General features: G+C 34.6%; 1 protein-coding gene across 4 annotated transcripts in view; it reads left to right on the forward strand.

The window, feature by feature from the left end:
* AKT3 (AKT serine/threonine kinase 3) overlaps positions 1–13,527 on the forward strand; it is a 161,021-nt gene that overhangs the window by 109,662 nt on the left and 37,832 nt on the right. For all 4 annotated transcript variants that reach the window (XM_030035682.1, XM_030035684.1, XM_030035680.1 and 1 more), the window contains 4 exons: positions 471–536; positions 2,207–2,275; positions 9,865–9,987; positions 12,029–12,157. In XM_030035682.1, coding sequence (XP_029891542.1) covers positions 471–536; positions 2,207–2,275; positions 9,865–9,987; positions 12,029–12,157 — 387 coding nt within the window. The remainder of the gene's footprint in view (positions 1–470; positions 537–2,206; positions 2,276–9,864; positions 9,988–12,028; positions 12,158–13,527) is intronic.

Raw genomic sequence — 13,527 nt, forward strand, 5'->3', positions numbered from 1 at the left:
CTTTACTCAACGTGAGGCTAGATTAGACCAGGTCCTGTAGTTGCCTGTCAGTTACTACTACCTGTGTATGTTTCTTGCAAATTGATTCCGTCTCTCTGTAGATACGTGCAGATGATTCATACCAGAACTGCAAAGTTGTGATGACTGTATTTTTAAACTATCAAATCCAATATTATAATTTCCTCCTTCCCTGCATTAGATATAAAGTTAAAGACTTCATTTTAAAGCAAGAAAATAAGAAAAAGAAAATCAAATAAAATGTTACATTGTATTTTGCCAAACTTAAATTTACTTTAAAATCTTTTCTCAAAAAATGTGGATTATTTGTCATGTTTCTTTCAGGTTCATTCATTTTTCCAACACTGTACTGTAGCTTTCTCTTTTCGAAAGTGTTGACCTTTTCCTCGTTAATTAATAAAATAACAATTTTATATCTTAATTCAGACCTACTTCTACTCTTTATTTCTCAGGATGAAGTGGCTCATACGCTTACAGAAAGCAGAGTATTGAAAAACACCAGACACCCTTTTTTAACAGTAAGTATTAGGAATTAGCTTTCAGTACATTATCAGGTAATTTTCAACATGATGGGTATTCCATTATGAACGTAACTTACAAACAAATTTTGAAGTCTTTCTCATGGTGATTTGTAAACAAGCAGTAGCTCTCTGGTGCTTATGATAATCCTTTATCAGAATATGTATTCAAGAGTTCAGAAATAAAGTTTCTAATAATTTTGCAAGGCTTAACTGCACTGAAAACAAATTTAGTTGTAGAATGTAACTGTTGTGCAATTTTTGTGATTTTTGTATATGAACACTTTTTTAATAAAAGTTATTGATTTCACATGGTGTCAAGTAAGTAGTTTTTACCTAGAAAACTTAATTAAGAATTCAATAAAATGATAAAAATAACTATTTGTTCAGCATAAGTAGCCCATGGAGCAACAAAACTCAAACACCACCACTTCAATATCTTTGTCTTCATATGGTTAATACTTAATAGAAGAAAAATACTGAAAAGAAGATGAAAATTTTAAGATTCATTACAAATTCTGATTAATAGTTTTAATTTTACAACTGACTTTCTTCTGTAGAAATAATTCTGATTCCTCTTCTTGGAGAATATATTAGAAAATATTTTCATTGGTTTCAAAAGATAATTAACATGTTGTGTTTTAAGATAGGGGAAAATGTTTTTCTTTTTTGTATTAAAGTATCAAAGTATAACATGGAAGCTTTCCTGTTTAGAAAATCATAAACAAACCCTTTAGAAAGCAGAGGATTGCATTTGCATTGCTTGGCCAAAATATTGTTGGAAATTCAGTCAAGAGAAATGAGATCCCCTGAAGTTTCTTAAATTAGAGTGTGAAGGTAAGCAGGAGTAGGCATACTTCCGATCAAATCATGCAACAATGTTACTGCAGTTGTATCTTTATATATTACTGATACTATTAAGTAAATATTTTAAGGAGACATGCAGTATTGAAGTCACCTGAGTCTCCTTATGATTTTGTTACATATACTTCTACTGCATTTTGTTTCTTTTAGACCAAGCCTGCATCTGTGGATTTTCTTTGGTATCATTTTTCCAAGGAACAGCAAATCAACATTGATAAAATAAAAAAATTTAATTAAGATAATAACATTTGCTACAATTTTAAAATGATATGTAGATAAATATATTCATTTGGCACTCAGTGTTTTTAACATTGCATAGTATGTGAAACTAGAGAGTGCTTGCTTTGGAAATGAAAGCAGGCTGGAGGTTAAGATCACTTTTAAGATTTCATTTGGGAGAAATAAAAAAGACTATGGTAATCTCTCTTGTCATGGTCATTGTGGAAGTGGACATCATAAAATACGATGAGTGAGAATAGCTGGTACCATGTATGGCAGTAAGAAATGCAGTATAAAATTGTGTATTTTAGTAAATATTTAGTATTTTATTATAACTAGCATGATGTTTTCATATCAATGGCTATGTGGCAGAGATGAGGGAAGACATGAAGGTTTTTGTATTAATTAATCTCAAGCTCCAGATAGGAAGTTACACTTTTAATTACTCTGAAAGTTCTCACCAAGTCAGAATTGTCTAACTTGGACTGCTTAAGAGGATAAAATTAAATTTTGTTACAGTTTTAAGTGCAAGAAATTGGGTTAATGCAAGTTGATAATTGGTTTGGTTTTGCTGTTTTCTTTGCAAGTCCTTGAAATATTCCTTCCAGACAAAGGATCGTTTGTGTTTTGTGATGGAGTATGTTAACGGAGGAGAGGTAAGTTTAAAAAAGATGTTCTGCACTTGTAATGGTAATGCTGTCACTGGGTTACGTTTTAAAGGATATATTTTTTCTTGCCCCTTTTTGCTTTCTAGTATCTTTGAAGTGTTTTTTTTTCTAAATTTTTAAAACTTTTATTTAAAAAAAATGTAAACATGTTTAATAACTATGCTGTCAAAAGTAGTTCCTACTCTTGAAAATTTAGACTGTTGTATCGTGAAAGATAATTTCGTGGTAGAGAAATAATTACAAATAGCTTGCTTATTATTTTTTCTTCAAGCATACTATAGCATGTTCTGGCATGAAACGTTCATAATCTTGTGCAAACAACCAAAAATAATGTTGAGTAGTCTTGCTTTTGTCCTAATGTGAAACATGTGCTCTCTTCTTCGCTGTAGCCATTACAAATACCTACAAGAAAAGAGTGGAGTGTTTGTATTTTTCATTACTTCTGTCCCCTTCACTTGCTGTGTACTCTGGAAATTTCAACTTGAGTGCTAAACTTCTTAGAGCGTCATTAGCCTTTAAGCTGTTGCTGTCCTCCAGCTGTTTACTGAAGAGTGGAATATCAAAAACTATACCTGTCAAATGGAATTAAAGAGAACTGCAATCTAAGAAGAGGGCTTTTATCTGCCTTTTAGCTGCTGTTTGCTATTCAGACTGTATCCTGTTGCAACGTGAACTAGGGGTTTTTCCTTATTTTGTCTACTATATGCTGCATAATAATGTTAAAGGACAGTTTCCACTAATTTTTTTTATTAGAAAACTGGTTCTTCATTCAGGAATTGCTACAGCATGATACCATGTTTTGCATTATCCTTTTGCTGTGCTCTCCTACAACAGAACTGTCTTCAGCTACAACCCTAATGCCTGAGCACCCCCAGAGTGCCTGTCTTGGCATTCGTTGCTCTGGTGATTTCTGGGCCCAGTCTGAGGCCCATTTACATCCTAATGCATCCATGGCCATCCTCTACCAGCCATGGCTAAACATGGTGCTATAGGGCTCTCATGTGGGAGGATGGCTTGTTTGACTCAATGTGTATAAACCCGGTTCTGGACATCACAGGCGTTGAACCATTTTGGCTAGTTGAACTAAACACAAAAATGTCCCTCAGCAGCAATGGGATAACAGCCTTCTCTTGGACATCCAGCTGGCATATTTGACATTGAACTTGTCACCAATATGAAGTCAGTGCTATCTACAATGAGTTTTAAAAGTGATGCCTTATAAACCACCTAATTCTTCTTAGTTTCCTCTGTGCAGGACCTTATTGCATTCCTGTAATCTCAGGGGATGCACTTTGAAAGTATATTTTTAACATCAGCCTTATCATTTAGATACTCATCTTTTTGAAAGATAACTTTTTGTCCTATTTGAATGTAGAGCAGAGCCTGCAGAGAATGTTTTCAACTCCTTCCTTACGATTGAGGATACTCTGACTCTGTGTTTTGATCAAGCTTGTATCTTGCATTCCTCTGCATTGGGTGGTGCACCTTTGTGGCAACTGCTGTAAACTTCTTGTGTCATGGATTTCCTGGTGGCAGCCTGCTTTTGCTTATTGGGGTTTGAATAATTGCAATGTACTTTGCCAAGAGTGGGTTGCTTTTTTCCAGGTACCATGCTCTTGTTTGTCAGTGTTGCTCATGTTCTTTGCTGATGGTTCCCTAATTCAGTGAAGCCAACCGTAAATTTTTGCCACGGTGGGAAATAATGGCCTTTCAGAGTAGGCAGTTTTCTTTGAAGAAACTCTTGATTTGCTTATGTGCTGCTCCTTGACTAGAGATCTGGAATAGTTAGTTGGACAAGCTGTCCTTTCTAATAGGAAAATCTTTAATCTTACCAAATTTTCCTGTGAATTTCAGACTTTAGTCGGTGTCTATTAAGAAATACAAAGGACTTCATATTTGTAAAAATAGCCTTGTTATTAACTCAGAACTACTGAAAGTAAGTTGCACAAAGTTTAGGCAGCATTTTAGCCATTTTTTAAGCATATGTCCTATATGGTACACAGACTTTTTTCTTTTGCTGCTTCCCTCTACTGTTCTCTCTGTCTTCCAAGGAAGTTTCATTTCCTTACAATGGTTTGTCACTGTTGAAGGTGTTGAAACTCATCTTTTAATTATATCCTTCCAGTGGGAAATGGACTGTAGCAGTTCCATGTTGCTTTTGATTCTCTCCAGAGCTGTACTACCTTCAGTGTGTTTCTGTTTAAAATTCCTTTAGATTAAAGATTTCTTTTTAGTTAAACAGTTGTGCCTGAGTCAATTGCTTGGGAATTTTCATGGATTACGTCTTTCAGGAGCACATTACCCAAACAGTCCTCTGAATGAAGGAGTGCTTGAAATTTGTATCCATATTCTTGACTCTCACCCAGGTGAAAGCAAGAACATGCCACAATTTAGGCTTCTGCCCTACTACAGTAATGAAAAGTGTCAGATATTGTAGTTCCTCTTCCTATATTTAGGAAGGAAAACAGTCAAGGAAGGGGTCACTGAGTTTCATTCTGGAGGAGAAGAAATTGTGTTAAAATGATTCTAAACAAGAATGTTCTATACCCGTTAAAAATCTAGATCCATGTTGAATTTAATATTCTGCCCAAATAGTAGCAATTTATTTTTGCCTTACCTTTGCCTGTGTAACTTCAAATTAGTTAGGCTCAGTTAATAAGGGAACACATTATAGTGAAAATGTAACTGCATCAATTTTACTGGTCTATGTGTGTGCTTTTTTACAATGTACAAAGTATTACTGTATTGAATTCTCTTTTGACTTCCTTTAAAAAAAGAAAAAAACCATATTCTGTAGCTAAATGTATTAAAGTAAAACATTAGAGGATTTTTTCAAGCGAATTATTCAGATGGAAATACTGAACACATTTTCCTTATACTGACAACTTTTACAGTTAATTTTCTGCTGCTTAAGGGCCCAACCTTGAAATCTTTGTTGGGGGCTGAAAGCTTAACTTTTTCTTTCCTTAGTGTTGCTGTTGGAGTCTGTGGATGAAATGTTTAGCAATGTCTATTGATCATAAACTATGTTGCAGTATAGAGCTAGAAGGATACTTCTAACATTGTGATTACTTCTCAATACCTTTGTTTTACTGAAGGAATTACATTACAGTAGCATTAAGACATTGAAATTTGATTTTAGAAAAAAAAATTAATCTGGTTTCAGTGAGATGACCAAATTCCATTATCAAGACTTTGAAATGGCATATTTTATGAGTGTGTGTGGTAAAAAAGTACATGCAGTATTGCATGATAAACTGTGTTCTTTACTTTGGTTCAAAATACAGAATATTCATGTAAATATTTTTAAATAAGTAAAACTATCAGTACTTACAGATAACCACAGGCCTACTTTAAAGAAAACAAATCCCCTTCCTTTTTGTACATTTTTTTGCTCTCCTTGTCCTATCAACATTTTGAAAAAAATGTGTAAGGCTGTACTGATGGTTTTCCTGCTAGTATTGATTTGTCTACTCTTCCTTTTGTAACTCATAAAATTTTGAGTACTATGTGATTCCAGTATGTTAGTAGTACATTACAGTGTTCCCCCAACTTCCAGGCCACACAGAATAGTATAAACTGTGGTATAAAAAATGATACTGTAAGAATGGCTCTGTATTGTTGGAGAATACTTTTGGAGTATACGTTTCCCATTTTTTATTTCCAGTATTTTGCTTTAAAGGTTGAAAAGCTTTAGGAATGAAATCTATTACATACATTACTCTGCAGAGTGCACTAATTCAGCTGACTAATAAGTTGATTAACTTCCTTGCTTTGCACTTTCAGGATAATTCCAAATTCCATACTTTGTAACAAACGTAATTGGTAATTATCTGTATAATAAAATTAGACTCAAAAATTTGTTCAGATGGTTTCTCCACACCAGAATTTTGAATCTCTGTTCCACTTGGCTTTTTTTTTTTTTTTTTTTTTCCAACAGCTCTTACTTCAATTCATTAGGCAAGAGAGAACTAATTGGTTTGTTGTAATTGAACAAGTGCTATTACTGTCTAGGAAGAAAGACAGAGGATTTACAAGAGACCTAATGAAAAATAACTGAATATTGTTGTATGCTTTGTCATTTTTATCTTGGTTGTGTCCTGTTTTGTTTTCCTAAACTCTAAGTAAATGAGAGAATGTTTGTAGCCTAAAATTATGAAAGTCCAAGATAAGGGTGCTATATTTCTTTGGGGATAGAATGTGCCTAGAAGCAATATAAAGTCTGAAACAATAAACAATTCAAAATTTCAAGGCTGCTACTGCAAATGCTTTGCAAAAGAGTCAAATCAACAGTCAAATATAAAATGTGTTTACCTGCAGAGCTGAGCAAACGCAATATGCAACAGCAAGAGCCAGTCATACAACTTGCAACATGCTAAATAGGTCACTAGCATATGTAGAAGTTTAACATATTGATTGGTATAAGGTTTTGTCTTTTATATATTTGGCATGCTTGGATCTGCAGTTGAATGTACTTTTATGTTTGATCTTTGTTTTTATTTGTTAAAATTTTTCCATTAAAATTTCTTATTAGGAAAAAACCCCATGGCAACACTGTTGTTCAGTTTTTAAATACATACCAGGAAATTTATAGCTCCAGTCCTCACCATAACTGTAGCACCCTCATGTATGCCATCAAAAATGTTATGTGCAAAATGGCTTGCTTTGTGCCAAAGCTATTCCTATTGCAATTCCAATGAGTTTATAGCATATATTTAATAACTGCAAATCAATAAATAGTGCAAATGTTGGAAGCTTTTTTTCATAACCTTCCATCAGACGACTTCTTTCCCTTCTCTGACTTAATATATCTACTCTTCATGTTCCGACAATTGTAAATAGAGCCTGGTGGCATAATTATTCCACAATAGTGAACCAGCTAAATAATTAGCTGAAAATAATGCTGTAATCTCACTGAATTAGATTTTTTTTTTACTATAATTTTAACATTTTCTTTAGTATCTTTAGCATATAACTCAGTGTATGAATTCACTTTTAACATACATTTTCATATCTAAATGTACATTCTTCATTCAAAAACTAGTGTGTATGGTTTGATGACAACTGTTAGGTGCTATAATAATATGAAGAATGCTTATGAAGAGCGACTGTAGTGTCATATATAACGTTAAAATAAACTGACTTAGGAACTCATAGTCTCTTTGCCAAACACAACTGTTGCTAGTTGTTTCTAGCTGGTCATTTTGCTTTGAAGTTAGTATTTTAAATTAATATCAAGACTATTTTGTTGGAAATAAACAGTAAAGAAAATAAATTTTTGTTATGTTAACTTGTCAGGTTATCAACTCTCAGATTCAAATTGGGACACTTTTTTTTAATGGAAACTAATATATCTGTTGCTGACAAGTATCCTGAGATTTTAGAATTTTCTAAGACTTTGCTGCTCAACTACTGGATACAGTAGTTCATACAGAAAAGTGCAAAAGTCCTTTTGCATGGATATGAATGTAGGGCTAACTGGAGGTTATGTTATAAATTTTTGGAAGGTATTTGCTATTTGTACACATTAAAAAGTGATCTGAAAGTTGGCCTTTATTTTGAATTACTTTGAGTCCATCGAAACAAATAAAACTCTTAAAATGAGTGAAATTAGCTCATTATTTATGAAAGAGACCACAAAACAGACATAAATGCATAAATGACATAAATGTTGTATTTTGCTTTATGTGGATGAAGATCCACTTAGTGGTGTTTGTTTCCTATTTAAATTTGCAAAAATGTGTGGAAAAGACCCCACAAGCTGAGAAATTTATTTATTCTTTTCTCAATTTTATAATATGTGAGGCACTTCATAAAGGCAGACTTAGTTGCTTAGTCTGTATGGGTCTTGTGTTTGCGTTGGCAATTAAGCAGTCGTCAGTACAGCAAGCAGGTTACTACAGGGAGGGCTTATGTCACCACCAGAGATTGGTGCTTAAACAGGGAAATGAGCAATTGAAATACCTGCAAAATAATGATCCTCCTTGTCATGCAGGTATTCCATTTTTATACAAGGTGTCTTGAGAATTCAAAAAGAAATTGAAAGGGGAATGCACAATGAACAAAAATGAAATATTCTCTTTAAATCATACTGCAGTTTCTGTTTTCTGTGAGGTCTCTGCTTATACAAGTATATACTGTCAAAAGGCTCAGTTTAGTGGGAAGTTTATTTAGGTTCAGAAGAAAATAATACACATTTTTTGAAGTACAATTGTCAGGAAAGAAGTTGACTTCTAGTTGTTTACAGGATTGACTTTTTAATTACATTTTGAAAAGTCCACACACTGAAAATAGCTGCAGAAATTCTTACACTGTTCTGTGCTGTGTGAGCAGTGTAGATTTCTTACAGGTGTAAAGTAGGATGTGGTAATGACAGATTAAGCACATCATTGGTTTTTTGCTTGGTGGGTTTTGGTTTTTTTTTTGAACCTGCCCTGCCATTTCAGAATTCTCATCTACTTGATGTTTTTAGCAGTGAAAATAAAACCCCCACATTGTTGTTATGGATTTCCTTGTCTATTTTTAATTTATAAATGATCACATTTTCTATATTTCTGTTTTGTTGATTGTTAGCTCTTGTGGTAAAACCGAAAACATTATAACATGAAGGAGTAAGGCTGGCAGCCTGTTCGGTCTTAAGCAGAATACAGAAACGTACTCACTAATGTTTGCTTGAGGACTTTACCAAGCTTTCTTAACACACTAAATAAAACCACCCATTTCAGAGAACATTTGAAATAAATAGCCAAATCCTGCTTTTTTAGGAGGTGTTCCAGGTTCTGAGGGTGATGTGGTGATGTTTTATCCAATAAGATGCTGACAGCCTTACCGAACTTCACCTTCTGCTTTTTCATTGCAGCTGAAGTTACTGGCAATACGTAATGTCTAGTATTTTTCACTGAAAGACTTCAGTTGAAAAAGTGTCTGCAAAGTGCTGTTACTTATAAAGTATTAAAGAGACAGAACCCCCAAAGAAATGTTTACATTGTAGCAAAGAAATACACTAAATACATAGATTTGTTTTTATAAGCCCTAAGCAGTTGTTCCTTTGCTTTTTCTAGTGACTGTGATATTGCTAGCAGTATGAATGTGCTGTTTTTGTAAAATGCCAGTTCACCTGTTTAGTCGAAGTCTGCTGAAGAACTAGACTTTTTTCAGTTCAAAGGAAAGTTATTAATTACTGAAAAACTTAAGGCAGAACCAGAATCTGGGTATTTTAGTGATATTTCTCAGTGGCTTAAAATAAAAATCCAAGGAAGTGGTGGAGGGAGAAGTACAGAATGATGCTGCTGCATGCTACTTTTTTTTTCCTCTGGTAACTGAAGGTTAAATGAGTAGCAAGCAGAATGCCTTAAACAAGATTGGTATATTGATTAAAACGCTGATTTAACAGCTCGCTTTCTCCCTTTGGAAACCTGGAAAAGATAAGCCAGCTGCTGTCTAAGAGTGCTGAGTGTCCACTGAGAGTACACTATCTATCATCACAATATGGTGATGAGAGGTGTTTTATGTTTGTGTTAATTTCCCCCACTAAATCAGTAATTATTACAATCCTGTCCCTGCTGTTTACCCTGCAGCTGTTTTTCCATTTGTCGAGAGAGCGGGTGTTCTCAGAGGACCGCACACGCTTCTATGGTGCAGAAATTGTCTCTGCCCTGGACTATCTGCATTCTGGGAAGATTGTGTACCGTGATCTCAAGGTAAAAAAAGAAAAAAAAAAAGTAATCAAATTTTTGTTTTTGCAGAGACTATTGGGACAAACACAAAGTAATTATAAAGTTGCACTATTCAGAGTTAATGGGGAAAAAAAATCTGTGTTCAGTTTAAAGTTCAGTGTGTGCTGAAGGAAGTTGTTTGATACAGTAATCTATAGATGGGTACATTACTTGACTTAAACTTGATTAAAAAAGAAAACAGCATACCTTAGTAACAGCACTTGAAGGAGATCTAAACTTCTGATCCTTTTTTTTTTTCCCCATTACTTACAACTTAACTTGGATTTCAACACAAATCTCAAATATAATTCTCAATGTCCCCAAACAAGGGAGATAGAGAATTGGGGCAAAGTGACTGCATTCTGTTTATCTCACCAGAGTTACGTTCTTATACGATTTGAAAACATTTAAAACAATACTTCAATAGGAAAAGAATTTCAGCCTTAATTTAAAAATTATTTTGTCTTTTATATCTTGGGAAAGATTCATAATACTGGAATGTAGTTTGGCTTACATTTGCCTGCGTATACAGTTTTGTATCCTCTGTTGCCTGAAGCTCCAGGTACTCTGTAACACAGTATGACCATGTTCTATGGAAAATAACCTCTGCTTTCAACAGGAACATATTCTAACTTATGTGAGAGGAAATTCTAAATTCCACGATGATACTATTTTATTTCTGTAACAAGCCTTCAATTTCTTGTACGGGAAATTGTGCTTTTGCATTATACGTGCGCACTAGTGGAGTTCATTCATGGACTCCTTTGTACAGGAATTGAAGAGAAGGAGGCAACGGTAGGCAAGTTCTGCTCAGGGCGGCAGACAAAACAAAATACTGACTTACCTGTTTGTAGCAGAATCTGTTGTAATAGTATGAAGTGCTGTAACATCTGGGAAAAATATGGGATTGTCTGGTCAAGGAATAATAGGTCATGATTTTTGATTTAAATTGTAAATAAAAAGGAAAGAGGAATTTGACGTCATTAATCTTCTATTGCTGGTGTCATCTACTTTGCATCTTCTTTGTATGACACTGTTAGACTCAAAAGGAAAAACCTTTGAATTGTATTTCAGGCTTTATGCAGACTTAGGAAGACAGGGCTACGATTGTTCTTAGTTCGTATTTTCACTACACACCTTATAATTAGAAAAAACCCCCTTTTTCTGTTGAGAAAAGTTGTTCACAAGTATGTTTCACTTGGTTTTAGTTCTATCTGTATTTAAAGTATTGCTAATAAAAAGCTTTTGGGAAAGTGATGCTAGCCATGCTTTTGAGATAGTCCACAGTAAACACTGCAGTAGTTTTTATTCCTGTTCTTTAAATACTTTGTAACAGGCTATATTCTGTTTTCATATCTCAAAGCAAGAATCATGTATTTAAAAAGCAATGCAAAGCATGCAGAGGTACACACACACAATTCAAGAACAGTGTCCTTTACAAGTATACAAGGAGGAATTTACCTCAGGGTTTTGTTTTTTATCAGTAGCCTCTCTACCCACACTTTTGTCTGTTATTGAAAAGGTGGTAGAAGATGCAGGTATTTTAAGGATTTACGGATATATATTAACTATTTCATGACAGTATAGTAAGTAAAATGCATCTTGATAAATGAAGGTCATGTTACAGCAAAGGAAACCTATGAAGTCTTACCAAATGACAGCCATGATTGTAACCTTGAATTACTTGATTATTTATTAAGAATATTTAGAAAATTATTTTGCTTCCATTGTATGGAGGATGCACCAAACTTGTAAAACTTCAGAACGAAAGGTCACGCTTTGATTGGCCTGGGATTGACTATTGTAAACTGTATTAAAGTTTTAAATAATTATTTAAATTGTATAACAGTAAACACTGTTAAATGCTGTAATAAATAGATGCTGTAGTGTTTTTTTTTTAAAATTACAAACAAATTACATTCTATTGCAAGCAATAACTCTGTATCTTTTTTACAAAATCGATGTAATGCATCAGCCAGTCCTGTTAAGAAATACTAAGGGAACATTTTTTTTCCCCAACACACAGTTAGAAAATCTAATGTTGGATAAAGATGGACACATAAAAATTACAGATTTTGGACTTTGCAAAGAAGGGATCACAGATGCAGCAACTATGAAAACATTCTGCGGTACTCCAGAATACCTGGCACCCGAGGTATGATTTAGAATATATTCTTGTAATACAGTATAAAATGTTTATTTTTCATTTAATTTTAGACTGTGATGTTTGTATGCTGAAAACTGTTCATTGTAGTCAAGAACTGACAGTCTGCCTGATTAATACTATGCAGCTGTTATTCAGAATTGTGTGTGCTACTGTTCTTTGTGGTGATTGTATGTATATTGATGCTGTGCTTCTTAGTGTTTGGAAAGGCCTCTAACGTGCATTTTCCTTCTCATGTTTGCCTTCTTCTGTTAAAGTTTTTATCTTCCGATGATTTCTTCAAAAATAATCTTCCATCTGCCTGTCACTTGGAACATATGATCCTGCTTAACTGAGCTGTATAACTAGTGTTTATATAGCCTCAGTGGAGGCGAGGGGGAACAGGAAGGTACTGAGTTTGCTGGGTTTTATCTGAACTCCCTGGTTGCAGGGAGAGGGAGTTGGAATTTTAGATATTTCTGCTAAAAACAATTGAGTGTATCAACCTCAGAACTGGTTGAGGTGGGCACCAAAACTTAGCTGTTTCCTAGTATGTAAGCAGAAGTGGCATCCCAGAGTATGCCACCCCATCTTTACCATTAGCTAGCACTCGGAGTGCCAAACATCACACTTCTCGAGGATTTATAAAAAGATGGACATGAGGACGTTGTTTTGGCTCCCTTTGCAGCTCTGGTTTGGCCACCTGAGAATCCGTTGTGGAAGCTCAGTTGACCCAAATGATCTGCTCCAGTATTAGTGCTGACAGCTCTGACACTGATGCCTAGTGAGAAAAAGCAAGGGAAGCACTCTCAAAATTGTGGTTTTGTCATGTCTGGCTTCAGTCAACAGTACTGATTGCGGTGCTTGGAAATGTCATTCTGCCTCTCCCCTGGGATTGCCAAATGCAACTCCAGTATTGACATGAAAGACAGCATTATTTTTTTACTTAATGCCAAGGATTCTGTGGATGCTGAATTAGCCCTTATTTCCATTCCTGTCAGCATTCAAGATTTCTGCTTGACATAGTACACACCTGATACTGAGACAGTTTTCTGGTCAACCTAAAGGGCTTTACAAGGCCCTTCAGTCCTACCATTTGTTTAAAGAAGGACTCTTCAAGGGATTCCCCACCTCTTGCAGCAACTCAGCACCAGCAGAAAGTCTCTATTATGTTAATCGTCTTTGAAGAAGAATGTGCCTTAGTTTGAAGGGAGGAGGTGAGGAGGCACTGATTCAGCATAGCTCTTTACTCTCTTATTTTCAGGACTATTGAATCCTGAGTAGCAGCAACAAGCACTGGAACCTATTTCAACACACAAGTTTAGATTGCCTTTCATTTTTTATTCTGAACCTTAAAATTAAGGGATGTCAAGGAAACTGAT

The sequence above is a fragment of the Aquila chrysaetos genome, chromosome 13 (genome assembly GCF_900496995.4).
Source record: "Aquila chrysaetos chrysaetos chromosome 13, bAquChr1.4, whole genome shotgun sequence".
Taxonomy (NCBI): Eukaryota; Metazoa; Chordata; class Aves; order Accipitriformes; family Accipitridae; genus Aquila; species Aquila chrysaetos.